We start from the raw sequence: 26,763 nt of genomic DNA on the forward strand, positions 1-26,763 counted from the left end.
CAGTGGAGTGATGCGGTCAGAAGCCAGATTGTAAGCGGTCAAAGAGGGAGCATGATGAGAGGTGGGAGGACAGTTCAAGGTTGACGTGTTGTTCCAGTAGTTACTTTTTTAGTAGTGAGGGGTAATTCTGCTGTTCTAGCACCTCAGGGACTCTGGTAATGTGACAGCTTCTGCAAACCATTCCAGAAAAATCTGCATTCCAACATGGCGCTCCTTCCCTTCTGAGCTTTGCACGGTGACTGAAAAGTTGTTTCCAACCAAATATGGAGTATTGGCATACTCAGGAGAAATTGTGTAACAAATTATGTGCTCCGTTTTCTCCTATTAGCCCTTTAGAAAAGTGGGGGGAAAAAAAAATGTAGTTTTTCATTTACACAACCCAATGTTATAAAATTCTGTGAATCATCTATGGGTTTAAAGGGAATGTGTCAGTAGGATCAACTCTCCTAAACCAAGGGCATGTAGGCCATATAACGTCAAATAAAATGATAATGTACCTTGATATCTGCAATCCAATGTCTTATTCCAGAGAAATCCACGTTTTTCTTAATATGTAAATAAGCTGTTAAGAGCTATGGGCTGGACACAGATCTCCCTGAGAATCTGCTTCCAGAGCTTTTTTTAAATGTAAGGAGGCGTTACCATTGTGAGACATTGTGAAAGCAGACTGTCAGTCATTACATGTCTCACTTATAACCCCTTTCATTTAAAATAATCTCTGGAGGAAGATTCACAGGGAAATCTTTGACCGGCCCATAGATCATAACAGCTCATTTATATATTAAGAAAAATGTGTATTACTCGGAAATAAGACATCAGATCGCAGATATGAAAGTGTTATTTTATTCAACTTTCTATGACCTGGATGCCCCTATAGACAGCTTAGGAGGGATGAACCTACTGACAGGTTCCCTTGAAAAGGCTCGCTACATCCCTCGGTAAAGTCTTTAAGGAGTGTAGTTTCCAAAACGGGGGTCACTTGTTGTGGGTTTCTGCTGTTTTTGGCATCTTAGGGGCAAAATTGTGACAGTTGTGACAGTTGTGCTCCAGAAGTCAAATGGCGCTCCTTCCCTTCCAAGTCCTGCCATTTACTCAAACCGTTGTTCATAACCACATGTGGGGTATTGACATACTCAGGAGAAATTGAACAACATTGTGGGGTCCATTTTCTCCTGTAATACTTATGAAAATAAGTAAATATGTCCTAAAGAAGCAATTTCATATAAAAATAAAACCTTAATATTTCATTTTCAAGGCTTAATATTCTAAATTCTGTGATTCACCTGTGGGTTCAAGATGCTCATCACACACACGTAGATGAATTCCTTGAGGGGTGTAATTTCCAAAACAGGTCTTTTATGTGGGTTTTCTGCTGTTTTGGCATCCACAATCTAATCCAGGCAAATTTGCATTCTAAATCTCAAACAGCGCTCTTATGTCATAAAATCATGTGAATAACGTGTGGGTTTAAAATGCTCACTAACACCCATTGATGAATTATTCCTCAGGAGAATGCAGTTTCCAAAATGGAATCACTTGTGAGAGGTTTCTGCTTTTTTTAGCATCTCGAGGGCTTTCTTAATGAGACATGGCATCCACAATCAGCTTCAGCAAAATTATACTCTAAAATTCAAATAGCGCTCCTTCTCTTCAAAGCCCTGCCATGTGCCGAAACATAAGTTTCTGATCAAATGTGGGGTATGGGCATACTCAAGAGAAAATGGATCCCATAATCAACTGCGCAATTTCTCCAGTCACCCTTGTGAAGATGAGAAATTTAAGGCTAAAGCAATATTTCTGTGGAAAAATATTTAATTTTCAAAACACAATATTATAGAATTCTGTGAAGCACCAGTGGGTAATCAGACCTGCACATTAATTCCTTGAGGAGTGAAGTTTCCAAAATGGGGTAACTTGTGAGGAGTTTCTGCAGTTTGAGCACTTTGAGAGCTCTGCAAAAACGACATGGTGTCCACAACCTATTTCAGCCAAAGTTACGTTACAAAAATTAAATGGCGCTCCTCTCTTTCCGAGTGCCAAAACAGTAGTTTCTGACCACATATAGTACATATGTGTACTCAGGAGAAATTGCACAACAAACTGTGGGATCCATTTTCTCCTTTTACCTTTATGAAAATGAAATTGAGGGCTAAAGCAACATTTTAGAAAAAGTTTGCTTTAATTCCTGTGAAGCACCTTAAGTTTTTTCAAAAATGATGCTGATGTAAGGTAACCCTATGACATTAATCAGAATTTTGTTCTAGGCCCACAATACATTTTTAGTGCTCATGACACATGTATGATACAAAATAGTACACATAAAAACTCAACATGGAGAACTTGTTTTTATTAATTGGAGGCATCTGATGCAGGGGCGTACCTGGGAGGGAGCAGAGCATTTGTCCCCGATGCAGGGGACACAGTTGGGCCAACTGATACGGTGCTCTAAGGTGTCTCTCAGGCGGCTGCATTTTGCCAACCCCCTCGGCCGTTTTCCGAGCTAAATGTAGAGCTGATAGCTGGCTCAGAGAAGATGTAAAACGCCGGTTTCAGGATTCAATTGTATTTGTGTCTTTCAGGCAGAAGTACAATTGAAGCCCTGAATGCTGAATCAGGGCAACGTCAGCAGTGCGATCACTTCCGCAGATCACGCTGCTGATATAATTTCTGCACCGCACAGAAGGAGAAGATACTTAACTTTATAGCTATCAGAACACAAGAAGAGACTGTATTGCCAGGAATGTGTAAGGAGACAGTATGGGTAGGGGAAGGGAATAAACCGTATGGGCGGTGGGGGATGTGTGTGAAGAGATAGTATAGGCAGAGGGAAGGAAGGAAATATGAGGAGAAAATATGTGAGGAGACAGTATGGAGAGGGGTGGAATATGTGAGCAGTCAATATGGAAAGGGGGGAAATGTGTGGGGACAGTAAAAGGGAGAAAAGAGTGAGGGGGCACAATATAAAGATTGGGTAGTGTATGAAGCAGTATCGAGAGGGCACAGTATGAAGGAAGTAGTATGCAGATTGGGGGAAAGGGAGTGTAAGGAGGGGGCACAGTATATACTCTGGACAGTATAGGGGGGACACAGTGTGAGGGGACAATGTAAGGTGGGGGACCAGTTTGGAAAGGAGAGGATAACATGGAGGCCATATGTACCATAAGAAAGACAGTGTGGGGGTCATATTTTGTGCAGGGATTACAGTGAGGGGCAATTATTTATTCAGGGGCACAGCGTAGGGCAGATGTTTTTGTGCAGTAGCATTATATTCACATTGTTATTTTTAAGGTCACCATGTCAGGATGTGCTGCAGAAGACTGGAGAAGATGGAAGTCTACAGAGACGAGCTGTGGATGTGAAAAGTAATCATGGTGTCTGGACAAGATTGAGAGAAAAGAAAGAATAACTCTAATGAGAGAAGAAGATACCACCTATAAAAAGGTACCTGGGTGTAAAGGTTTATTTGTAATACTGCCTGAGTCTCATCAGTACTATGGTTCCTGTATGATCATGGCTGATGATGGCTGTTAATAACATCTCCCAGTATATCCTTACCATTATTAAGGACATACAGGGAGTTGTTGGGTTAATGATCACATGATCGGAAGTCTTATGCACTTCCGATTATGCGCAGTGCACGCCTCTCTGAAGCCGACACACATACCCCCGGCTTCAGAGGATCAATGGTATGAACGGAAGAAGCCACGCTCATGTGCGAGCTAAGTATAGCGCTAGTGATACCGCCTGCCGCTTGTAAATTATGTTATCACGCCCACAGGGGCGTGATAACATGCTAAGTGGGCCAACTAGTCTGGGGACACTAATACCCCATCGACTGGTCAAAGGTCTCACTTACATGTCATAAACGGACTTTAGAAATACTTTTTCTAAAGATGTGTTTAGGTGTGTAATGTAATACAGGGACTGTTAGACAGGGTATTTACATATACAGACACAACTGCTGGTGGTTCTGGGGTCACAGGGAACCTGACAAGTTCCCTTTAACACATTTGTTTAAAACGTGACCCCTTATTATAAAGCTATGAAACTATGCTATACAGAACTGTAAAGGTACACGACTGTGTGCACACAACATCTTTTCCAGGCCTGTATCTCACCTGAAAAAAAACACTCAAACGTTAAAAAAAATAATGAACATATGCACTTCAATGTGTGCATATGTTCTGTGATTTGTAACTTCTTTTAACGACTTCAGACTTCAAAAGCCGTGAAGCAACTAAAAGAGGTGTCCTGATGATTCTTCATACCAGCGGCAAAGACTCTGCAAAAACTACATAAAAAGATGACAAAGAAGCTTCAAGAAAAAAAGTCACTGGCTTTTTCCAGAAGTGTCTTCTGCTTCAGAAACTATTCGGGTACTTCAGCGTCTATAATACGCCATGTGCACATACCCAATCATAGCACCCACTGACTACTATAGGCTTTACCTTCACATGGAGACTCACTAAGGCATATCACAATGCTTGTCATATTACAGAGGTATTCAGTAGAAACATTGCTTATAGAGAGGATTACGGTGATTCATACGGGCAACATAAGTCAGCAAAGAAAACAAGTGGGCCCTCATTGTCTATCTGCCTTTTGTCTGGAGAAAAGATGGCTCAAATAGTGACTTTTAGGTTTATACCTTATTCATTATTTAATTTGCACATTTTGTTAAATTAGCTGTACATAACAATGACAATGTGGACATGTTTTTTTTTATCAAGATGTTTAAGCCCAATTTATCATTTGAGGCTTTTCAAAATTGTCGCTAAATTCATACTTTAGTACCCTGCCGGAAAATAAATTGTAATTTGATTTTTGCACAGTTGAAGACTGACATTTAAAAGGATTATGTGACTTTTTATTTAAAAAGGAGCAAAAAATGTAACGGAGAGAAAAATAGAGCATCTCTAATTTGGGTCAAAATTCATAAACTGGATGGCATTATTTTGAAGAATTTGGAGCCAAAAACAGCAAAACATCCAAAGACTAAAGACCTAGTCATTTAAAAATAGCAAATGCTTAATCAGAGCCATAATACTTTGCAAAAATAAAAATCTGCACCTGATTTTACTGAAGATTAATTCAAAATGTAATAATAAAGTGCACAAATAAATGGTACAAATTCGGACTCAAGTTTGGAAATTACACAATTAAAGGGATTTCCACTATATTTCTAGTATCTATTTTCAGGATAAGTGACGAATTCCGGATCTCCACGAATCTGTGATCTGACACCCCCTCAAATCAGCTATTACCAACCCAGGCATCGGCCAGATGTAAACTGGGAACATCACAGCTCCATACACTGTTTAGTGGTCACTGCTGGGTTCTGCAGATCAGCCTTCTATTGCAGATAAAACAGCCACTAAACATTGTATGGAGTTGTGATGTTCCACTCCATAAACTGTTTACATCCGACTGATGCCAGAGTTGGTAATAGCTGATCTGAGGGGCAGCCAGAATAAAAGCCCCCTTCACACCAAGCGAGATCGCTAGCGAGATCGCTGCTGAGTCACAAGTTTTGTGACGCAAGAGCGACCTCAGCAGCGATATCGCTACGTTTGACACGTAGCAGCGACCAGGCCCCAGCTGTGAGATCGCTGATCGTGTCGAAATGGCCTGGACCAGTTTTTGATCGTTGAGGTCCCGCTGGGTAGCATGCATCGGTGTGTTTGACACCTTACCAATGACCTCGTTGGCGACTCAGAACTGAGAAGTCGTCCCTCATCGAGGTCTGAATCGTCAGAGTAGCTGCTATGTGACAGGGTCCCAACGAAAGCCGACATCGTTATACAGGTCGCTAAGGGTCGCCGTATCATTGCTGCGTCGTTGGGAAGATCTGACTGTTTGACATCTCACCAACAACCACATAGCGACGCAGCGATACACCCTGCCAGGTCGTATCGGGATCGCTGTAGCGTCGCTAAGTGTGACGGTACCTTAAGACACTGACCTATCTGAGATTATTGACCTATGCAAAGTAGTGGAAAACATATATTTACCCATTAAAATGTTTCCACTGCAAGTACTTTGTTCTCTGGGCACTAAGCAAATGTACTTAATTTCAAATATTTGTATGTCATGGAGACATTACAAAGAATTTGTCACTGTTAAACACAAGACTTAATTTAGGCACAAGTAAAGAGTCAGACTTGCAGAATGAATTAGCTAACCTAATAATTGTTCACTTGCTACTGTAGAGAATTTCCAATAAAGAAGTTTTTGGACAAAATTATACTGCATTTGTTAATTTCACACATGCAACAAATTCCAACACAATCCACTTGGACAGTGTAATCCATTTTACAATACAGATGGGACGCATTATACCTGGCTCGTATTAAAAACACATATATTAAAATCTTTATTCTTCAAAATGCTAATTCTATACAAAAAAAGTGTATTGTCAGTAAAGTAGAAATGTTCTAATTAAAACTATTTTTGCGCCTGTTCCTATTTTTTTGTCTGCAGCTTTGAAACATCTGGCTGTTGTATTTTGTAGAATGAAGCCAGATGTTAGGTTCATCTGGTAATGGCACCTAAACAAAGGTTTTAATGCAATTTGGAAAGCCAGATTGCTGCAAGGCCTGTATGAAAATGTGATAACACAATTCTACAGGGAACCCCAGAGCAGCCACACGGATAGTTTGGGCTCAAATGCCACATAACCAAAAGAGAGAAGAAAATCAGCATGCTGTAATTCCTCTCCAGAAGTAACAAATGATTAGATGGAGCAATTACAGTTCTGTCAGATGTGGCTCACAGAACAGGAGCTTTTGTGTCTACCGATGGTCAAAGCAATCGAAAAGGGACATGAAATGAAAAAGTAGATATCACAGTTAAAGAGCAGGAACTTTCAGAGCTAATATACAGCTTAACAAAAGTATTTACATTTTCATCTCTGAAGCTTAAACGAATATTATATATTGCTCAATTATATTTCAATCCATTATTGTAAGGGACTAATTGTTTATTGGAAATATATAAATTAAATATTAAGTAATTACGTGCCTTACAGTGTAACACAGAAGTATGCTGCATATCAGAAGGATTTCCCAACTTAGACCTCATACGGATGTCACAATATAGGCATATAGTTGCATCTGTAGCCCATGTTAAAATAAAAATAAGGCGTACAGTGCACTTTTTTTTTTTATTAGATTTCTCTACATGGAATGAGTCTGCTGAGCTTTTCCATACAGCAAAAAAATGTATATAAATGAAAGTAGACTAATGCAGTGCTACATATTAGAATAACATTTGCTCTCTGTATGCTAGTCTGCAGATCAGCTTTTGCAATTCAGGTACAGAAGAGATGAAATTATAGCCACCAGAAACCAAAGTACACCCTCCCTGTATATACAAAGCAGCCTGAACAGAACATATAAACATATAACTTATCACCTTGCATTTAAAAGCAATGTCTATTACTAAGTCAGGATGTGCTGTTCCTCCATTAACTATTCATATATTTCAAATCTAATTGAAAAAAGTAATATTGTTCCTGTGTTTAGATGTTGCCATTATATAATAGGAATGGCACCCCTGGTGTTCTGTTGACTCCACTTCACAAAGTCCACCTAATGTATCCAGTGTTGGTGGTTGCTCATAGTCAATCAATTAGTCAGATCTCTTCTGCACAGGTCTTTAAGGGACCCTTGCACCACCTTTATTTATTAATGTTTTTAAACACAATTAATTCCAGGGTGTTGTACATGTGTAAATGGTTAAATACTTATAACGTATAGAAAATAAACTGACAGACCGGTACAGACCTTCTGCCCTCAAGGGCTTACAATGTACATGGTAATGGGGTGGAGACAGTAGGTCAGGGGGTTGCAGCAGCTCCGGTGTTAGTGAGGTGGCAGAAGGGTTATTGCAGGCTGTATTCTTCTCATCAGTGACACTGATTATATTAGGTGCTGAACATTGTTATGGTTTACTTGTGATGTAGCAGAGAATTGCAATAACCAATTAGACGATCCCTTTAAATAAAATACAAAACTTGTGTTCTTTTGGCCATATTTGAGTTAGCAAAGCAACCATAGCCGATATTAAGTGATGAAAAGAGAGGATTTTTTTATATTGCAGAAAGTAATCTCAGGACTTCAAGTACTAAAGAGAACCCATCATCTGATACATGCTGCCCACGGATTGGGCAGCATGCATCAGGCACTAACTGTATTATCTCAGCCAAGTGTGTTTGACTCTGAAACGGTGAGGCGTTTCAGAATAAAACATATTTTAACCCCTTAAGGACGGAGCCAATTATGTCCTTAATGACCAGGCCAAATTTTAAAATCCTGATCAGTGTCACTTTAGGAGGTAATAACTCTGGAACGCTTCAACAGATCCCAGTGATTCTGAGATTGTTTTCTAGTGACATATTGTACTTCATGATAGTGGTAACATTTATTTGATAAGACTTGCGTTTACTTATGAAAAAAACAGAAATTTGGCAAAAAGTTTTAAAATTTTGCAATTTTCAAACTTTGAATTTTCATACCCTTAAATTAGAGAGATATGTCACACAAAATAGTTAATAAATAACATTTCCCACATGTCTACTTTAAATCAGAACAATTTTGGAACAAAACATTTTTTTTGTTCGGAAGTTATAAGGGTTAAAAGTTCACCAGTGATTACTAATTTATCCAACAAAATTTACAAAACCATTTTTTTTAGGGACCACATCACATTTGAAGTGGCTTTGAGGGATCTATATGACAGAATATACCCAAAAGTGATACCATTCTAAAAACTGCACCCCCCTCAAGGTGCTCAAAACCACATTCAAGAAGTTTATTAACCCTTCACATGCTTCACAGGAACTGAAGCAACGTGGAAGGAAAAAATTAACATTTAACTTTAACAAAAATTTTACTTCAGACCCCAATTTTTTTTATTTTCACAAGGGTAAACAGAGAAAATGGACCACAAAATTTGTTGTGCAATTTCTCCTGAGAACGCAAATACCCCATATGTGGGGAAAAACCACTGTTTGGGCACACGGCAGGGTTCGGAAGGCAAGAAGCACCATTTGACTTTTTGAATGTAAAATTTGCTTAAATAATTAGCGGACCCCATGTCGTATTTGGGGAGCCCCTGGTGTGCCTAAACAGTGGAAACCCCCTACAAGTGACACCATTTTGGAAACCAGACCCCTTAGGGAACTTATCTAGATGTTTGGTGAACACCTTGAACCCCCGGTGCTTCACAGAAGTTTTTAACGTAGAGTTGAGAAATTAAGAAATCTAATTTTTTTTCCACAAAAATGTACTTTTAGCCTCAATTTTTTTATTTTCACAAGACTAACAGGAGAAAATGGACCCCAAAATTTGTTGTGCATTGCTCCTGAGTATGAACATGCCCTATATGTAGGGGAAAACTACTGCTTGGGTGCACGGCAGGGCTTGGAAAGGAAGGAGCGATGTTTTGAACGCAGACTTTGATGGAATGGTCTGCGGGTGTCATGTCGCATTTGGAGAGCCCCTGATGTGCCTTAACAGTAGAACACCCTGACAAGTTACCCCATTTTGGAAACTACACCCCTCAAGGATTTTATCCAGGGGTATAGTGACCATTTTGAACCCACAGGTACTACACAGAACTTGATAACATTAGGTCTCATACTGAAAATTTTCATTTTTTTCACAAAAATGTCGTTTTAGCCCTAAATTTTCAATTTTTTCAATGGATAATAGAAGAAAACGAACCCCAGAATTTGTCATGCTATTTCTCCCGAACGCGATGATGCCCATATGTCATCAGAAATTACTGTTAGGCCACACATCAAGGCTGAGAAGGAAGAAGCACTATTTAGCTTTTGGAGTATAGATTTTGGTAGAATAGTTTGTGTGCTGACGTCACGACAAGTGAGAGGTGACTCAGCGCTGGGGTCACCGCGCGCTTTCCCGATGAATGAGGAGAGGGAGAGCACGCGGTGGATGCTCGGTGTGACGTGCGGGGCAACCCCGCCCACGACCGAGCATCCACGGGTGGAACAGAGAAGAGGGACCCTCGGCTGCAGCCTGGACTTGTCGTGACGTCAGCGGATGTCAGAGCCGGCTGCAGCTGGGGGTCACGTGATGCTCGTGATGGTATGCCGCCGCAACAGAGACCAGTCCAATTTGACTCCATCTGCCTCATAAGTGAGTGGCTCCATCTGGGTTTTTTGTCTGAATTGCGGCTTTGGTGAATTTACACGGAAACCCCAAAGTAAGCGCTCAGCGGAGAACGCAGGATAAACGCGAGCAGTGCCTTGTTCAGAATATTTTTTTTTGAGGCAGAATGAAGAAATAGACAGCAGTACCAGAATAGTTCTTACTTTTATTTATGAGCAGTTCACCATGCGGTATAAGTGATAAGGCGGATTTATTCTTCGGGTCGGTGCGATTACAGCGATACCAGATTTATATTGGGGTTTTTTAGGTTTTGCTGCTAATACACAGTAAAAATGCTTTTTATATATAACTTTTTATTTTTTGGTGAACAGAGTTGTATGATGGCTTATTTTTTGCGGGACGAGTTGCAGATTTTTTTGGTACCATTGTGGGGCATATAGTAATTTTTGATCGCTTTTTATTCAAATTCTTCAGACACAGAAAGAACAAAAACCAGCAATTCAGTTATTGTTTTTATTTCTTGCGCCGTTCACCATGTGATAAAAGTGATATGACAGATTTGTCCGTCGGGTCGGTATGATTACAGTGATACCAGATTTATACAGTACAGACCAAAAGTTTGGACACACCTTATTTAAAGATTTTTCTGTATTTTCATGACTATTCACACTGAAGGTCATCAAAACTATGAATTAACACACGTGGAATTATATACTTAACAAAAAAGTGTGAAACAACTGAAAATATGTCTTATATTCTAGGTTCTTCAAAGTAGCCACCTTTTGCTTTGATGACTGCTTTGCACACTCTTGGCATTCTCTTGATGAGCTTCAAGAGGTAGTCACCAGAAATGGTTTTCACTTCAAAGGTGTGCATTGTCAGGTTTAATAAGTGGGATTTCTTGCCTTATAAATGGGGTTGGGACCATCAGTTGTGTGTTGTGCAGAAGTCTGGTGGATACACAGCTGATCGTCCTACTGAATAGACTGTAAGAATTTGTATTATGGCAAGAAAAAAGCAGCTAAGTAAAGAAAAACGAGTGGCCATCATGACTTTAAGAAAAGAAGGTCAGTCAGTGTGAAAAATTGGGAAAACTTTGAAAGTGTCCCCAAGTGCAGTTGCAAAAACCATCAAGCGCTACAAAGAAACTGGCTCACATGAGGACCGCCCCAGGAAAGGAAGACCAAGAGTCACCTCTGCTTCTGAGGATAAGTTTATCCGAGTCACCAGCCTCAGAAATCACAGGTTAACAGCAGCTCAGATTAGAAACCAGATCAATGCCACACAGAGTTCTTGCAGCAGACACATCTCTACAACAACTGTAAAGAGGAGACTTTGTGCAGCAGGCCTTCATGGTAAAATAGCTGATAGGAAACCACTGCTAAGGACAGGCAACAAGCAGAAGAAACTTGTTTGGGCTAAAGAACACAAGGAATGGACATTAGACCAGTGGAAATCTGTGCTTTGGTCTGATGAGTCCAAATTTGAGATCTTTGGTTCCAACCACTGTGTCTTTGTACGATGCAGAAAAGGTGAACGGATGGACTCTACATGCCTGGTTCCCACCGTGAAGCATGGAGGAGGAGGTGTGATGGTGCTTTGCTGGTGACACTGTTGGGGATTTATTCAAAATTGAAGGCATACTGAACCAGCATGGCTACCACAGCATCTTGCAGCGGCATGCTATTCCATCCGGTTTGCGTTTAGTTGGACCATCATTTATTTTTCAACAGGACAATGACCTCAAACACACCTCTAGGTTGTGTAAGGGCTATTTGACCAAGGGAGAGTGATGGGGTGCTACGCCAGATGACCTGGCCTCCACAGTCACCAGACCTGAACCCATCTCTGGGAACTCCTTCAAGATTGTTGGAAGACCATTTCCAGTGACTACCTCTTGAAGCTCATCAAGAGAATGCCAAGAGTGTGCAAAGCAGTCAAAGCAAAAGGTGGCTACTTTTAAGAACCTAGAATATAAGACATATTTTCAGTTGTTTCAGACTTTTTTGTTAAGTATATAATTCCACATGTGTTAATTCATAGTTTTGATGCTTTTAGTGTGAATGTACAATTTTCATAGTCATGAAAATACAGAAAAATCTTTAAATGAGAAGGTGTGTCCAAACTTTTGGTCTGTACTGTATGTATTTATATTATGTATTACATCGTCATATTCTGAGAGCTGTAACTTTTGTATTTTTTTTCTGAAGGAGCCATATTATGGTTTGTTTTTTGCGGGACGGTTGGTGTTTTTATTCATATAATTTTTTTTACATATGACTTTTTGATCGTTTTTTATTCACTTTTTTGTAAGACCGTATGATGAAAAGGCGTTATTTTTGGCGTGTTTATTTTTATTTTTTGCAGCATTTGCCAAACGGACTAAATAACGCAACAGTTTTATAAAGCGGGTTGTTCCAGACAGGGCTGTGGAGTCAGAACCCATTTTGGTGGAGTCGGAGTCGATATAAGATGGACCGACTCCGAAAATTGGGTACAGTAATGCAATGCAGTTTATGGGGGATATTTTTTCATAAGAATTTGGGAAAGTTATGAAATGTCTGTACTATTCCTGATCTAAGGGTCTAGACTTTTAGCTGAAATTAATCTGTGCTACAGTAAATTTATCACTTAAACATGAGCCATGTATGAGGGAGTCGGAGTCGGTGTCATGGAAATTGAGGAGTCGGAGGTTGGCTTACCGACTCCACAACCCTGGTTCCGGACGCGGCGATACCAATTATGTGTAGGTTTTTTTCGTTTATTTTTGTTTTATCACATTATCACAAACGTTGCGTTTTGAGCGCCGAAACTGATTTTAGTGATTTGTGTGAACTTTGTGTGTTTTTTACATATTTTATTTAATTTTTTTTACTTTTTCACTAAGTCCCACTGTGGGACATGCATAATTTTCACTTTGATCACTTATCTCATACACTGCAGTACTCCTGTACTGCAGTGTATGAGACCTGTCAGTGAGTCACTGAACTCACTGACTTTGCCTGTGAGATCCAGCTTATTGCTGGATCTCATAGGCTACCGTACCCTGTGATCATCACATGATCTCAGGGTACCATGGTAACCATCGCATTTAAATGCCGCTGTCACGATTGATAGCGGTATTTAAGGAGTTAATCGGCCCCGATTTTCATCGAGACCAGCCAGGGCCAATACTGCAAGTGTCAGCTGTCACACACAGCTGACGCTCGCAGGAATCGCCGCCTCATGGCAGCGCTATACACTTATTCCACAGAGACAAATTTTAATGGCACTGTGGAACAAGTACTCTTAATGACTACCGTAAAAATGCGTTACAGCGGTCGTTAGGGGATTAATAGCCACCGGGAAAAGAGTTCGCTAGATTATTTGGAAAGACAGGTCCCCCGCAGCTTCTCACCGCCTGCTGACCGTGACTGACAGGTCTTTGCCTATACTCACAGGTAGGCAGAGACATGTCAATACAGGGTGAGGAAAAGCTGCCGGAGAGCCGCCTGTCTGACTAGTCTACTGAGCGGTCTAGGTCCCCCGCGGCTATTAAAGTATGTTTTACTTTGAAACGCTGCAGAGTTTCAGAGTCAAACATATGTGGCTGAGATAATACAGCTAGTGCCCGATACCTGTTGCTGCCCACAGATTGGGCAGCATGCATCAGATGACAGGTTGCCATTAAAGAAACACTCCGGGAAAAATGTGCACCCTGGGTTATGTCTGGAAAAGCGACAGAGGCAAGCTCATAATACATGAATTCTCTTCTTGGTGTAAATTCAACCCGTGTCATGCACCACCCACCAGAGCTTTGCACTAGCCATAGAGCAATGTAAAGATGGTCACATTACATTACATTACATAGCTATCAGCCAAATGATCGTTGAGCCGACAACTATTCCTCCCCATTTCCCCAAATTGTGGAAAGCTCAGCTCGTCCCAGTTAAACTATATGGTCTAGGAGAGAGCCGCTGCCACAATCATCTGGCAGAAACTTATCTCCCAGAGAACAAGTGATCAGCTGTTGAAATTCAATAGGCCGAATTCAGACAATCTTTTCTTTTGCCCAGAGTGGCAATTAAGTCATGTGCCAAACAGATTTTATCGGCTCCAAAGTGACCTGAAAATTGTAGTAAGAGCAAGATACAGAGCTGAAAGTTTACAATAGGTTATAAAAAAAAAATTTAGCTGCAGATTTTTGATGCAGGTTCCACATAACTGCACACAAAGGGCACAACTCAAAGCTTTTATGCCAGAATTCTGTGAGCCTCTTAAAGAATCAGGAATGTCTAACGCCAGTACGCCCTTCATCAAAACTGGCACGAAAACAGCCAGTTTTGATGAATTGGGACCAAAGTGTAAAAAAAGCACAAGGATATAACAAAGGCAAAGGTTGGTAATTTATAATTTTCTCACCTTTTTGTTGAAAGTCCAGGGGGTACCTAAAACCAAAACATATCAATAATGAGGTTTTTTTTAGCAAGACAGACATTAAACTTTCCTTTGCACATATATAGTAAATTTTAATACAATGCTGTTAATTTTAGGGAATTTGTCAGTAAGATCAATCCCCCCCAAAATGCATTCATGGGCATCTAAGTCTTTCACAATGTAAATCAACAAGATTTACATTTCAATGTAAGATCGACACCTTTATGTCTTATAACTGTTGTTGCACTCTTGAGTAATTAGAGTTTTCATATGCAAATGATACATTAACACAGTAAAGCCCAATCCTTCCCTCTATTACAAAAAAAAAAAGTCTTCTACCTTGGGAAAATGTTTTTGATAACATGTGTATTCGACTATCAAATGTGCTAGATATTTTCCCCATAGAATTTGGAGCTGTCTCCCACTGAATGAACAAAAATAAACTTAAGCAGATAAGAAATAAGGAGTTAAAAACTGGAAACCCAAATTAGCATGTCCCCGTTATTTTAATGAACTGGCACATCATTGATCAGTTTCATAAACACTGACGTGAACACTAGTAGATAAGACATTAGTATGTAATATAACCAGTGAGCTCCCTACCAAGCATAGAATAGGAAGCTACTGACAAGTTTAGATCTTATTCAGGACTTTCTTCTTGTGGATTGACCAAGTTACTACAGCTAATACTCATGATTCAACACTATTCAACAGTATCTTATACTTTAAGTAACTCCTGACATGTCTATTTTAGTTAATACTTTTTATTTAACTCAAGTAAAATTTGTATTGATTTTAAAACAATTACAGAACGGAACATCCAAATCAGAACATTTGAACCCCATTTCTTCTCTTCCTCACCACCCTACCAAACAACCCTTTCAAACAACAGATGTACTCGACCAGAGCCCAAATTACAGTATTCATGTATATATAAAGTCCAAAACACCTACAACATGTCTTTTCACACTTTTGTCAGGACCAGATACTCTGTGTCTGGACTGGACGCAGGTTAATCTTTTAAGGCTCTTAACACAACATTAAACAATAATAATTAAAAAGTTATGGCCTTCCAAGGGAGACCAAAGTTTTTCAAAATATGCACTTCTTTTCCTTTCACATGTCTGATGTATTCCCTGCGGGATGGAGGTCTATGTGAGATCCAATTTTTAGCAATTAGTTTCCTGGCAGCGAACAGCAGGCGTGCAATAGAAATTTTCCCCACCTCTTCCATACGCATATCATCAACATACTCCAGAATACAAATCAGAGGGTCTTTAGGCACTGGACATTCATGACAATTCTATAAGGTTAAGAACCACAATACAAAATAAATGTAATTGCGGGCAAGACCATAACGTGTGAAATATTCCTGCTTCCTCCCCAGAACAGCGCGGGCAGTTAGAGTTGGGTCTGATGCCCATTTTGAGCAACACCACTGATGATCTGTATACTCTATCTGTGACATACAACTGTGAAAGTCTATCAGGTTCACTTAGAAAATGTCCCAAGTCGCTCATGAAGATAGAGGATCACTTGTCCTCAGAAATTTCACAACTCCAATTTCCACTTTTGCTTAACCAGCAAAGGAATTTTTTTCATAAAGATTAATAGCAAGTCATCATGTATGCAGGAAATTACTCCCTTAGTAAACCCAGTTGAGCATATAGTATCTAAAGTAATATATTTCTGAACTATAAAATTATTTAGCTTACATTGGGCTTTATATGCATGTTTAAGTTGGAAGAATTGAAATAAACTACTTTCAGGCAGGTGAAATTGTCAGGGTCAGAAAGAATATATTTTTTTCCACTTTTATACGCTTTGCTTATGTACTAACCACCATTTTGTGTCTTATAACAATAAGCTTTCCTTGCTACGTGTTACTCAGATCGAAACTTATGCTAAGATGGCGCCGGTATCGGCCAGCACCTGTTTCAGAGAAATGAAACCGGATCATCAACTGACGGTTGCAATATTTGCCCAGAGACTGAGTTAAGGAGACATGGACCAATCAGGAGTGGCCGGATACTAGACATTTATGGCTTACCCCGCCCCGAACAATCCCTTTCCCCTCCCCATTATGTAGTGTATTTAGGTTTGTGCATGCGGAAATAAAGGCAGAACATTGCTGAGATCGTGGCTTGCCAGTAGCCTTCTGAGCGTGCTCTGAGTTTGAACCAGCTCGTTGTCTGACTCATTCTTTGAATAATTGACCCATGCTCATAGCCTTAATTTGGAGTGACTAGAGGACGAGTGGATTGTCATTACGACCCCGACATTTGGTGCCCAACGTGGGGCGTGGCTAGCGGTCCGCCGCCCTCCCGGACCCATATTGCTGACTTCCCTGGTGGTGACCGCGGCGGCTGAATTTGAGGCCTGATCAACCTCCATCGAACGCGGTAAGTTGAGATATATATTTTATATGTTTCACTTGCCTGTGTGTCAGCCGCAGCGGTTCCTGTGGGGTTGTCGGTTTGGATCTGGGTGGGTGACCGGTCGAGTGGTGAGACCTCAGGCGTCCCGCGCCACGTCCCGAACCAGCAACTGTGAGACCGAGTGACGTCGCATGCCTGCGCGTGCTCGTGTGAACACCACCTCCTCCTCCCCCGGTCACTGTACTCTTCTTAGATAGTTGTCTCCCGTGACTGATAGTCGGAATTTCAAAGCATTCCTAAATTGAAGTGTGAAGGTTAGAAAGAATCTGTGACGAATTGAGGAGTGCTCTTCGTCTACCACAGAGAAACCTCATAAGGAGGTATTCTGCTGTCAGAGTCAGGGTGCCGTGGTGAGTCGCACTGTAAAGTCGCCATTCAAGGTTAGGGAAAGGGATAGATGAGGGGTCTCTCTGTCTTATCAGTGTATTGAGGAGTGCTCTACACTGACGGGTGGCGACCTGTCGACTGCACCAGTGATCTGAGTTGCGACAGATCAGTGCATTCTATAAGAAAATGTTGCGTATGTTCAAATCTGAAAGACCTCACAAGTTGCCGGATGGTGCAGTGGGAGTCATCCAGCTAGTAGAGTCACGGGAAGGCAAGAAGGCTGTTAAAAATGTTAGGAGTCTGTATAAAATGATAAGTCTGCCTAGTACGGGCAGACTTCAGCCTTCAGTGTGGAAGGAATGAGTTACAAAAAAAAAAAGGGAAGTTGAGTGATGAAGGACTCCTGCACCAGGCTCAGGCACATCTTAGAGTAGCAAGTGATTTAAAGGCTGAGGGCTGGAAGGAAGTAGATGGTGCAGGGGGGGCAGAGAATGCCGAGCCATTGTTCGGATACATGAAAGCTGTAGAATGTGATTTGTTATGTGATCCTAAATTGGCCGTAACCCCGATGATGCCTGTCACTACACCGAGCCCTCAGCCACCACCCTATAATGGCGCCGACGCCAAATCATCGGAAGGATGGACGTGTCGTGTGTGCGGAGAGCAGAACCCGCCCTGGGCGAAGTTCTGCTGTGTCTGTGGGGCGGGCCGCCCATGGCTCGATGCCCCGCCTGCCCCCAAGAACAATCCCACTCCCACTCCAACTCCTCCCTCCTAAGGCCATCTTACTACACCTTTTACTTGTTGTGGGAGGCCCGGGAAACCCCAATCCGGCCTATATCCACTATTAGATCTGTCCGGTGCTTATTACCAGCCGCCAGTACGGGTGGAAAAGCCCGCAGTCCCAGAGCACCCATCTGAAACCAATGCGATACCCTCTGCTCCAGCCCACGATGCTGAGGCACTCCCTCTGTTCCCCATGGGGGTCGCCCATAACCCTGGGGATATCCTCCTCAATTCCCCAGAATTTCAGGCCAGACTGCTCTCCCTCCGCCAACATACTGTTACTCAAAACGATAAGGAGCCAGATGAGGGATGGGCTCAAGATACTCCAGCGCCCCCCCCCCCTTTACCCCATACGTCTCCTGTGGCACCCTCCACCCCACATTCATTACCCATACTCCGGCCCTTGCTCCAAGCAACTGCTGAAAGAGCACCACCCCCCAGCCCCTCAGAAGTCTGGGACCCCTGCCGCTCCCGGAATCTAGTAGACCCATCAGGACGCCCTGTCACTCTGTCAATAGGCTATGGTGACATCCTTACACATCGGGTGGGGGCCATAGTCAACCCTGCAAACTCTTGTATGAGCCATGCTGGAGGATTGGCTCGTAAAATTGCCCTTGCTGCTGGTTCCACTCTGGCTGCAGAATGCCAGGCTCACTTAGCCGAAAACGGAGAGCTTTCAAAAGGCTAGACCTTAGTCACCCGTGCGGGTAGACTGCCCGCTGATGTCATCATACATGCAATAGGTCCTATTTATGACCCCCAGAACCCCGAAGAGTCACGTTCCACTCTCGCATCTACCATCCGTTCAGTACTCCTCCATGCAGGAAAATTGAGTCATCAGGATATGCCCAGACGCACTTTAGCGATACCACTTATATCTTCTGGAATTTTCGGCTACCCACTCGGGCCCTGCATGGAGGAACACGTACTATCCCTCAAGGAGGGCATGGAGACCCTCCCCCATGGATTGGACTCAATACGCATTGTATGTGTCCGTAGTCCAGCAGTTCATGCTGCTATGCCTTTGGCCCTTAAGCTACTAGTGGCAACCTCCTCTCCGACACCGATACCTAATGCGGTTCTGTTGCCTGAAGAATCCCCCCCAGCGGCCACCCCAAACACCAACAAGGAACACGCGACGCTGCCCGGTCCTCAACAAGTTCCTGGACCTTTAGGGATGATCAAATATCAACCCTTTACCCCAGTACAAGTAGACACTCTGGTCTCAAAGCTTCCTGATCCCGATAAATCTCCCATGCAGTATGCTAGACGCTTGGACACAACCAGAGCCATTTATAGTGCAACTTGGGCTGATTTGGCAGGTATCACATCTGTGAAGGCCAATGAATATTTCTTGCCTACTATCGAAAAGGCCATGGATTCCACAAAAGCAGGATCCCTTAGTACGTATGAATCCGGCCTAGAATACATGAAACAGTTGAAGGCCTGGGCTCAGGATCGCTTATCAGATCAGGCCGGGTCTGTACAGGATGTTCAACAAGATCCTGATGAATCAGTAGAAAGATACGCTGCACGACTCAGCATGCACTTCGAGGATTTGGGGTATAGCCCTCATGTGAAAACACAGGCTGCCCTGTTGGTCCAATCCCTCATCGATGGCCTACAAGATACTCTCAAAGATGAAGTCCTGAGGGTGCGCCCCGAGATTCGTTCTTCTTTTATCGACGCGGTGGACATTGTCAAAGCTTTCCAAAAAGCCATGCTAAAAATAGAAAAGGATCCTAAGCCAAAGAAGAAAGCCGCTCCTGCCATGGTATATCAAGCTCAAGAAAGCTACCCACCCCCTGGCAACCAACATGGAATTAAGTGGGTAACGGTTAAAGGCACATGTGATGACACTCCTCCCACGTATAGGAAGCAGGACAGAAGAAATGACAGGGGGCCACCTAGAGACAGGAGACAATCTCGTGATTCTGAGGGACGCATGCTGTGTTGGGAATGTGGTAGCCCTAATCACATTCTCAGAGACTGTCCAACCCGCAGACAGTACCATGACCGCTCGTTTCATGACGGTCCACGCAACCATGGACCTTCCCGTGAACCATCTCACCCACGCCAATGACAGCCCGGTCAACTAGTGTCCACTTTCCCAGCTACGCACCCCACGGCCGCCTGTGGGACCGTCACTTTGCAGGTGGACCATCAACCATTGAAGTTCCTAGTGGACACTGGGGCGGCCACATCTGTCATTTCTTCCACACAGCTCCCTCCCTCGGTATCCCTATCACCAGATACCCTCACCTGTGTTGGGGTGGAAGGCCAACATATTTCCTCTCCACTCACAGTCCCTGTGTCTGCAGGGCCGTTTACCGGAGTACTCACAAGATTCCTGGTCTCCGAAACTTGCCCCGTCAATTTGTTGGGGGCCGACCTCCTAGAACGGATGAAGGCGACTATTACTTTTGGGAACCATGGTATGGAGCTCCTTTTACAGGACCCTCATTCTGAACAAGGGACTGAAGACCGCTGCGTTCTCAAAGCCTTCCCTCTCATGATGATGACTATACAACCTCACACTCTTCTTGATACCTCAAAGTTCCCTCACTCTCTGTGGTCCAGCGGGCCAGAGGATGTTGGCCTCCTGCAGGTTCCCCCTGTCCGAGTACACCTCAAACCTGGACACAAGTACCCACGGTTGCCACAATACCCCCTCAAGGCGGCACAGGAACAAAGCTTGGGTACTCAAATCACCTCTCTCCTGGAATCAGGAGTTCTTGTCAGATGTGTATCTCCATGCAATACACCCCTCTTTCCTGTAAAAAAGAAAACCGCTCCGGGAGAGCCTCCAAGATACCGGTTGGTTCAGGATCTCAGAGCCATCAATGCAGCTACCATTTTAGAAACTCCGGTGGTACCCAACCCAAACACCCTCTTGTCTCAGGTGCCTCCAACGGCCACCTTGTTTACGGTGTTAGATCTGGCCAACGCCTTCTTCAGTATACCCTTACATGAAGATTCGTGGTTTCTTTTTGCCTTCACCTTTGAAGGAGCACAGCTTACATGGACCAGGACTCCACAAGGAGCCCAGAACTCTCCTAACCAATTCACTCATTCTATGAAGTCTATTCTGGAGCCATGGGTTCAAGAGAACCCTCAGGTCACTCTTCTACAATATGTGGATGATCTTTTACTCTGCGGCACTGAAGAAAATTTGCCAGAGATGTCAGCATCCCTTCTCTGGTTTCTTCACTCAGCTAACTGTAAAGTCTCGAAAGGCAAAGTCCAATAGTGTCTGCCCAAGGTCATTTTCCTCGGACATTGTATCTCACAAGGAGCTAGACATCTGACTGAGGAAAGAAAACAAGCCATCATGGATATTACTTTCCCAACCACCTACTCCGCTATGCAGACTTTCCTTGGCCTCATCACTTACTGCAGACAATGGATCCCTGATGCCTCAAAGCTCATGCAACCCCAGTACGATTGTCTCAAGGATGAAGGCTCAGTCTGGCTTCATGCTGAAGATCCACGAGTCTCTCACCAACGCAGACTATGTTTTGACCGCCTTAAACAGGCTGTTGTCTCTGCCCCGGCCTTGGGCTTACCAGACTATACTCAGTCATTTCATCTCTTTGTCTCTGAATCTGAAGGTCATGCCTCTGGAGTCTTAGCACAACGCTATGATCATAAGTATCGGCCTCTGGGCTACTACTCAGCCCGCCTGGACCCTGTCGCCCGAACTGCCCCCACGTGCCTTAAGGCGGTCCACGCTGCTCATATCCTCCTTGACAAGTCAGCTGATATCGTCCTTGGACATGATCTAGTTATACAGGCTGGCCATGATCTCTCGGCTGTTCTGCAACAAACATCTCCGAAACATCTAACCAACCAAAGACACCTGCGGCTGCAGTGTTCCCTATTGTTGCCCTCCAATATAACATTTACCAGATGTCTGACTATCAACCCTGCCACTTTGCTTCCACCTTCTAGGGGGGAAGACGAACAGGGTGAAGGTCCATTGGTGGAACCTCATGATTGTATAAAAATTTTGCAGGAAGAGACTTCTGCTCCAGAGAATATGGTGGCACATCCGCTCGCACACCCTGCCTTGCACCTATGGACTGATGGATCCCGTTTCGCAGACCCTCAAGGGAAGTTCCACACGGGATATGCTGTCACAACAGACCTAACAGTCCTCAAGGCTGAAGCTCTACCACCATACATGTCTGCACAAGAAGCTGAACTTGTAGCTCTCACAGAAGCCTGCCACCTGGCAGCTGGAACAACAGCAAACATATACCGATTCTAGGTATGGACATGGAATTTGCAATGATTTTGGACTCTTGTGGAAGTCTAGAGGATTCATCACAGCTGCAGGTACACCAGTGAAACATGCCTCATGGATTAAGGCCCTAATGAAGGCCCTGGAACTACCCATTCAGGTTGCTGTTATCAAGGTCAAGGCTCATGGAAGACTAGATTCCAGGGAAGCCAGGGGCAACCACCCAGCTGACCAAGCAGCCAAGACTGCAGCAGTGGAGAATGTGTCATCAAAGTGGCAGGAAAAGGAAGAAGAGATGGGGGAGACCCTGCAAACCGTAGCTGTGGCGCTCACTAGAGCAAGAGCCAAAGAACAGCCGGCGGAAGACCATACAAGTCCAGCGGAGACACGAGTGGAATCCAGGGGGGTCAGGATGCCTGAAGAAAAATTGTGTGAAGAACAAAGGAAGACCCCCACTGAAGAAGTCAAGCAATGGAAAGCGGCGGGAGCCGTGCTGGCAGGTCGCAAAGATTTAAAGGTCGACTCAACTCTTTACCAAGTGGACGGAAAACCTTGCTTGCCCAGGCGCATGTACTCAGCCGTGGCAGCATGGGCTCACGGGCCTACACACAGAGGAAAGAATCAAGCTTTGGCATGTATCAAGAAACTGTACTTTGCACCCGGAATCTCTTCCACTGTGACTGCATCATCAAAATCCTGCTCTGTCTGCGCTACCTGCAACCCAACGTGTACGGCACGGGTCCCTCTCCAACACCTGGCTAAACCAGACTATCCTTGGCAGAGAATACAAGTCGACCATATCCAAATGCCTAAAGCAGGAAAATATGAGTACGTTTTGGTAGCCGTGGATATGTTCTCAGCCTGGCCCGAGGCCTACCCGGTCGTCAACATGACTGCTAAAGTCACAGCCAAGAAACTGATCACTGAAATTGCCTGCAGATTTGGAGTTCCCCAAGTCATAGAATCGGATCAAGGACCAGCTTTCACAGCAAATATCTACAAAGAACTTTGGAATATGTTGGGAACAGATTTGGGCCTCCACACTCCATACCATCCTGCCAGTTCAGGCAAAGTGGAAAGGATGAATTCCACACTCAAGACCCAGCTCTTGAAAATGACCCAAGATCATCCCCTCCCCTGGCCCGACCTACTCCCTATAGTATTGTATCATATCAGACACACCCCACAAGCTAAACATGGGCTAACTCCCTATGAAATTTTGTTCGGGACCCCACCTAAAATAGGAAAAATTAGGCCCCAAGAGTTGTCTGAAACACATGATCGAGTAGTAAAATTTGTGATTGCTCTGTCTAAAGAATTGACTAACACCCGCTCTACAGTATCTGCTTCTCTCCCAGAATCCACAGGTGATGCGGTACATGATTTCACCCCAGGCGACCTGGTGTACGTAAAGAAGTTTGTCCGGAAAGACTGTCTCCAACCCAGATTTGAGGGCCCCTACACTGTGATCCTGACTACTCCTACAGCTCTGAAGCTTGAGGGCAAGAGCACCTGGATTCACGCCTCCCACTGCAAGAGAGACAAAACGAGCCTATAAAAGATGACTACCTTCTTCTATATCCTTTCCATATGCTTACTGTCTGTCCCAGGGTGGACAGCTACCACATTTTGGGTAGATACTCACGCAAAAATCCAGACGTATCGATTTGATTACTGTGACATAGTGGATTGTGCAGGAATGACATGGTACTGGTATAATGCTTATGCCCGAGGAACGTTTTATCTCTGTGTAACCCGTCCAGGAAATGAAAATTGCTATTATTGGTCAGATGTGGGGTGGAATACGGGAGATACTGACTGGGGATACAAACCAAAGGAAGCTGTAAACAGGAAGGACCGAGAAGGGAGATCTCTATTAACCCGAATGACCCTGAGCACTGGATTTATAGATAAGGTACAGTGGCCACGTAGGCCAAAATGTTCATGGGAAAAAGACTGCTTCCCTTTATATCTGAATCTGGAGAACCCTCAAACAGGAGATTTGGGGAAATATGTTTTGAGTAGCTACAATGGTGCTATAAACCCTAGGCAAGGAATAATAGAGCTAAAAGATATACAAACAAAACCTACACCAGCCCCTTTGAACACAAGTCAATCTAGCGGGGGTGCTATGCTACAAAAACTTTTAAAAGAGGTCATCCCCATCCCAGGGCTTGGGTGGGAAGAGGTTTTCTCCATAGAAACCCAGGTAAATCCCCGTAAAAATCTATGGTTAGAATGGGTACGGTACAATGTTAGAGCCCAGAATATATCCGTAAGTTGCGTGGCCTGTGCAGCCGCCAATACTCATCTGTACACCCATGCTTTCCCAGCTGACCATAATAGTACCCTCTGCTTATTAGAGTTGCTAAAAAATAAACTAAACGACAGCTCTTGTCCTGAATACATTCCCCTGGTTAGCTCCAAGGCAAAAATTCGGACCCCAGGTGAAGTAACAATAACCAAAGATAAATATACATGCTATTCCCCTGACAACTCTACCGGTCGTTCTTTAGGAATTTTCAAAAACGGTTTCTGTCAGACTAACGAGACTGTGGACACTGGTCTACTAAGCAATCATTCCAGATATATATATATATGATGGTTATTGGCTCTGTGGGGATGGACGACTCAGACCCAGGCTTCCCACCACCTGGACCGGACAGTGCACCCTAGTAAAATTAGCCATGCAATTCAGAATCCTGCCCTGGAACCCGGAAACGACTCCTGAACTGACCAGGAAAAAGAGAAGTCTGGAACAGCAGCATATGAGCTATGCAGAAGACCCGAAGGTCTATATAGACTCTATAGGAGTCCCTAGGGGGGGTCCCAGATGAGTACAAGGCTCAGAATCAAGTAGTTGCTGGATTTCTCTCTCTCTCATCCCGGCTATACAGATCAATAGGAATGTAGATTGGATAAACTATGTCTATTACACTGAACAGAGATTTATAAATTACAGCAGAGATGCCTTCCAGGGCATAGTTGAGGAACTAGGGCCCAATACAAGGATGACTCTTCAAAATAGATTGGCAATAGATATGATTCTTGCTGAGAAAGGTGGAGTATGTGGGATGATAGGGGAAGAATGTTGCACATACATTCCCAAGAACTCTGGAGTGAATGGGAAAACCGTGATAGCTCTTCAAAGGATAACAAGTCTGGCAGAGGAAGTGAAGGCGAATGCGGGGGTAGATACCTCCTTCTTCTCAGGTTGGTTGGGAGGGCTCAAGGGATTCCTCCAACAAGCTTGTCTAGTAATGGGAGGTCTACTAGTATTGGGCCTGGTGGTCCTATGCTGCATAGTCCCCTTATACAGGAAAGCTATAAACAATGCTGTTCCAACCTCAGGGACCTTTTTGAATCAAGAAACCACATCTCTGTTACATGATGATACCAGTAAGGAAGATATGGAGAAATACACTCCTTTGAACAAGCCTGACCAGACCCCCCATGACAGAGTCCAATTGAGAGATTTAGTTTAGGGTCAGTTGGGAGAACTCCATGTGTTATTTAGGGTAGGGCTCAATTATTTGGGGGCGTCCCATAAGGGGGCAGCTTCTAAGATAATTGGGTGAAGAAATCCACCTCCCCTCTCCCCACACATGGACAGTCTCAGGGGCCCCGAAGCAAGGGAAAGCTTAGTGTTTAGGGGGGAATGTCAGGGTCAGAAAGAATATATTTTTTTCCACTTTTATACGCTTTGCTTATGTACTAACCACCATTTTGTGTCTTATAACAATAAGCTTTCCTTGCTACGTGTTACTCAGATCGAAACTTATGCTAAGATGGCGCCGGTATCGGCCAGCACCTGTTTCAGAGAAAAGAAACCGGATCATCAACTGACGGTTGCAATATTTGCCCAGAGACTGAGTTAAGGAGACATGGACCAATCAGGAGTGGCCGGATACTAGACATTTATGGCTTACCCCGCCCCGAACAATCCCTTTCCCCTCCCCATTATGTAGTGTATTTAGGTTTGTGCATGCGGAAATAAAGGCAGAACATTGCTGAGATCGTGGCTTGCCAGTAGCCTTCTGAGCGTGCTCTGAGTTTGAACCAGCTCGTTGTCTGACTCATTCTTTGAATAATTGACCCATGCTCATAGCCTTAATTTGGAGTGACTAGAGGACGAGTGGATTGTCGTTACGACCGACAAAATTCCTCCTGTAAACTTGCAAAGGTTTTGGAGTACATTGTTACGGATTAACTGGTTAACATTAGTGATGAGCGAGCACTAAAATGCTCGGGTACTCGTTGCTAGGGTTGAGCAAATTGGAATACTCGGGTGCTCGACCCAAGCAACGAGCCCAATATAAGTCTATGGGAAACTCGAGCATTTTTTCAGGTGGCTCCCCCCGAGGGTCTGCAGAGGGCCTAAAAATTGCCCAAATCGATGGGAACAGTGCTCAAATGACAT

At 43.5% G+C, this 26,763-nt stretch overlaps 1 protein-coding gene across 1 annotated transcript in view; it reads right to left on the bottom strand.

Moving 5' to 3' along the window:
- The window catches only part of SKAP1 (src kinase associated phosphoprotein 1), a 682,301-nt gene that overhangs the window by 606,802 nt on the left and 48,736 nt on the right, over positions 1 to 26,763 (bottom strand). Inside the window, exon 3 of the mRNA XM_073683515.1 lies at positions 14,535 to 14,560. Coding sequence (XP_073539616.1) covers positions 14,535 to 14,560 — 26 coding nt within the window. The remainder of the gene's footprint in view (positions 1 to 14,534; positions 14,561 to 26,763) is intronic.

The sequence above is a fragment of the Phyllobates terribilis genome, unplaced genomic scaffold (assembly GCF_046119375.1).
Source record: "Phyllobates terribilis strain yellow unplaced genomic scaffold, ASM4611937v1 Scaffold_5__5_contigs__length_657084704, whole genome shotgun sequence".
Taxonomy (NCBI): domain Eukaryota; kingdom Metazoa; phylum Chordata; class Amphibia; order Anura; family Dendrobatidae; genus Phyllobates; species Phyllobates terribilis.